This window comes from Olea europaea, unplaced genomic scaffold, assembly GCF_002742605.1.
Source record: "Olea europaea var. sylvestris unplaced genomic scaffold, O_europaea_v1 scaffold889, whole genome shotgun sequence".
Lineage (NCBI taxonomy): Eukaryota > Viridiplantae > Streptophyta > Magnoliopsida > Lamiales > Oleaceae > Olea > Olea europaea.
In genome coordinates, this window is record NW_019267356.1 from 64,249 (window position 1) to 67,956 (window position 3,708).

At 32.7% G+C, this 3,708-nt stretch overlaps 1 protein-coding gene across 2 annotated transcripts; it reads left to right on the forward strand.

The window, feature by feature from the left end:
• The first annotated feature begins 207 nt into the window (after positions 1 to 207).
• LOC111392138 (agamous-like MADS-box protein AGL104) lies at positions 208 to 3,257 on the forward strand. 2 transcript variants are annotated; one of them, XM_023017399.1, is made up of 10 exons: positions 208 to 549; positions 636 to 689; positions 786 to 801; positions 930 to 994; positions 1,162 to 1,192; positions 1,299 to 1,360; positions 1,472 to 1,842; positions 1,949 to 2,088; positions 2,393 to 2,574; positions 3,092 to 3,257. In XM_023017399.1, exons 1-7 carry the CDS (start codon positions 365 to 367, stop codon positions 1,674 to 1,676), a joined length of 618 nt encoding a protein of 205 aa, XP_022873167.1. In that variant the 5' UTR covers positions 208 to 364; the 3' UTR covers positions 1,677 to 1,842; positions 1,949 to 2,088; positions 2,393 to 2,574; positions 3,092 to 3,257. The 2 variants fall into 2 exon arrangements, with proteins under 2 accessions (XP_022873167.1, XP_022873168.1); XM_023017400.1 differs by having other exon boundaries at positions 217 to 549; positions 1,165 to 1,192.
• Positions 3,258 to 3,708: the final 451 nt, after the last annotated feature.

The window sequence follows — 3,708 nt, forward strand, 5'->3', positions numbered from 1 at the left end:
TTAGCAACCGTATATGATCAGTCTTTTCAAGTAGTTGCCAAGAAAGATACATACACCGCCAGTAATATTTCTCACTCTCTCGTCATCGATGGCCTGACAGTGCCAAAACCCTATTGTCAATCTTCTTCTCCTTCCATGTGATCCCTTCTTCCTTTTCTTGATCAGCATCCCTTTATTTTTTTTATTCTATCTTCTCCCGGAAATACTGATTTTCTTTTCTTTCTTGGTGATTCTCTGAGAGAATATCAGATTCATCTAATATATAAATAGTTCTATATTTAATATCCTTCCAGAAAGATTGTGGGGCTTTCATCTGAAAGATACACATATAAGTATATTTGATCGATCAGATATTTATTTCGACATGGGGAGAGTAAAACTTCAGATCAAGAAGATTGAAAATACAACAAACAGGCAGGTCACTTTCTCAAAGAGAAGAAATGGATTAATCAAGAAAGCTTATGAACTTTCTGTACTTTGTGATGTTGATGTTGCTCTTATCATGTTTTCTCCTTCTGGAAGAGTTAATGTATTCTCAGGAAACAGAAGGTGATAATTTGATACATTTCTTGTGATTAATCTTCTGTTTTTTGTTATTAATAGGTTAAATCTTTTTCTCTTTTTTCTGTTTGAAGCATGGAAGAAATCATGACGCGATATGTGAATCTTCCCGAGCACGAACGAGGAAAGTAAGGATCAACTCTCAATTTTCTGGTTTAAATTTATCTTCTTTTATGTGTGGCTACTGACGATTTTCTGTTTGTATTTCCATGCAATTACAAAAGGCTACAAAACCAAGAGGTAATATGACAAAGAGATTTTGAGTAATTCTGATTAAATCTGTGGATGTTTTGTCTGTTCCATTCTGATCTTGGAAATTTCTGGTTTAATAATCTTGAAATGATACTGATTAATTAACTTATTATCAGTATCTGCAAAGGGCTCTTGGCAAGTTCAAATCTGAAGCAGATCGAACCTATCAACCAGCCACCAGGTTTATATACCCTACTCCACCCCACCCCACCAATGTCAATTTTTCTGATTTTCTGTCTTATGCCAGATTTTTGCACGTTCTTTCTATGAAATGTAAATTTGGAAGTTTGCAGATTTTTCATAATTAAGTTATGACTAGTTTTGTTTTCTTGATCCTATTATGTGTAGCAGTCCAGCAAGTGTCGATTGTCAACTTGAGGTATATTTCGGAATGTTAAGAATATATTCCTTCAATATACAATATAATTGGGAAGATTGATATTGATTGGCGTCTCAATCGATCAATAATCATGAACTTATTACAGGAAATGCAACAAGAAATTTTTAAATGTAGGTGCCAACTTGAGGATATGGAGAAAAAACTGAGGTATATCTTAACTTAGAAACCACTCATTGATCAGAAAACCTTAGTCTTCGACATTTAAACTTGGATTGTGGAATTAAGAAAAATAATCATCATAAATTTATATTTTTGTAGGATTTATGAAGGTAATTCGTCCGATATCACTACGCTGTTTGAGGCTGAGTACCGGGAACAAATTCTTGAGGTAAACTTGAAGCAGATCAGGATGCGAAAGGCAAGCTTCCTCACCCTAAATTTTTCTAGTTGCCGTGTTTGGTTCAGTAGACTCAACAAACAAAAAGAAACTAAAATCCTAGTTCAACAAACCATTCTAGTATAGCATATCCAACATGCACTAGTGATTTAGTATACATCTTTTCTCTTTTTTAGAAAAGTAATATTGGAAATATAAACTTAATATATTGCTGAAGCTTATGAAACTTTTACATGGCCAGCAAGTTCTGCAGGACCAATATAATTCCCCTGGTGCACAAACAACTACACAGGTATATTAAATTTTGAATATTGCTTTTGAGAAGAGTTGAATGACTATAAAATGGGACAAAGGTAGGAAAGTTATAACTTACAAGATAGTCTACTATCCCATCTCAGATGAATTTGCCCCCAGAGAACATAAACCTAACTGATTTGGCAACAACAAGTGCCAACAATATCATGGATTGGCTTCCACAGAGAGATCCACAAGTCCAAATCCTGAATTTCTTGGATTCAAATGGCCTGCTTCCAGTGAGGTGTTATATATACCATAGTTCATGTTATAATTGCATCTTATTTGGCCCTTGTTTGGTCTCCATTAAATCCAAAATACATTTTTTAAAAGCTTATTTTCAACTACACATTATTTAGTAAAATAATATTACGTAAACCAAAAAATCCAAAACTTTTCCTCACTTTTTAAATATATATTCTGAATAAAATTACTGTTCTAAATTACCTTTTTTCCATAATTTCATTAAAATGGAGCCCAAACAAGGGCTTGGTGTTATTCCCCACAATACATATGTTGAATTTTCTATATATGTGCATATATTGCAGAGACCAACATCAAGGTATGGACAATATCCAGTCGCCATCCTTAACTGACCTTCATGCTTCAAGCGTACATGTCCATAGTCATTTAAGTTCAGGCAGGAGGATTGAAGATGACACACAACGACCAGATTTTGGGCAAGGAATTGATGTCAATCTTTCTCCATGGACAGATTTATATCCAACAGGTAATTTATTCCTGATTTTCTTGTTACATGAAATATTGCTGTCCAAAGCTTAGTAAAGGAAAATAAAATCAAAGAAAGTTGAAATGCTAGGCTATGTGCACATCTGATATAATTTAGCGTATACTAGTTCGATTTTCGGCTTCACAAGAGTATCCAATGACAGCCTTCATTTCGCAAATTTATAAATGTTTATAAATATAAATAATAAGAGGAATAATAATAATTAGTAATTATGAATGTGCGATTGAATAATAAATTAAACTTTGACTAAACTTAAAAAATTATTCAATCGATGGCTTAAGTAGATGCTAAGAATTCTAATGCAGCATGTACAAAAACTGAACTGTATTTCATTTAAAATTATTGGGTCTTTAAAATCTAGCTATGAAATTATCAATGGATTCATGAAAAAGATACACGTAGTGGACTTACTGGGAAAGAGAATTGGTTTTTTATTGTGTCTTTCGAGGCTCCATTTGAGTAATATGATAATCTTGAAACACATCAATTTTTGCAGGGAATGATCCTTTTCCTGCCACTCAGCCCAGAGAACGAGCTCTTCTTGAACTTTTTCTGTCTCAGCTCACCGCGGTGAATCAAGATTCTATATGAATGTTTATATTTTGTTAATTTAGATAACTTTCCAACACAATTTATTACCTGTTACTAGAATTTCTCCAATAAAAACTTTTCTGGACCTCTTAAAAGTTTGGTTTATACTTTTATATATATATACATCATATGTCTGAAGTTTTTACCATAACAAGAAAAAGAATAATCGTTAAGAACACATTGATAGAATGCTAGGAACTACGAGTAGTGAGCTATACATGGAAACCTTTATTGATTGTGTTTCACCTCTATTTATACCGGATAAGTCATCTATTCATGGATACTTTTGCTTGAGGAAAGTATTGTAAAGTGAAAGAAATATAATGTACAAGGACATAAAATAATAAATGAAGGATCCAGAAAATACATAGATTAATCATATAATAAGTCATGGAATTGTTCTGCGATATTGGCGATTGCTTCGATGGGTTCAAATTGTTGAAAATATATACTTCATTTATTTAAGTTCATCATTTATTTAGTCAAGTTCATTCATGTCTTTTGAGATTAATCATACATACA

What these genes read in the sequence shown, in the direction of transcription:
- LOC111392138 (XM_023017399.1), top strand. Translation starts at nt 365, where the DNA reads ATGGGGAGAGTAAAACTTCAGATCAAGAAGATTGAAAATACAACAAAC. An exon ending in GTATTCTCAGGAAACAGAAG is followed by an intron (nt 550 to 635) that starts GTGATAATTTGA and finishes TTCTGTTTGAAG; the next exon opens with CATGGAAGAAATCATGACGC. An exon ending in GTGTCGATTGTCAACTTGAG is followed by an intron (nt 1,193 to 1,298) that starts GTATATTTCGGA and finishes AACTTATTACAG; the next exon opens with GAAATGCAACAAGAAATTTT.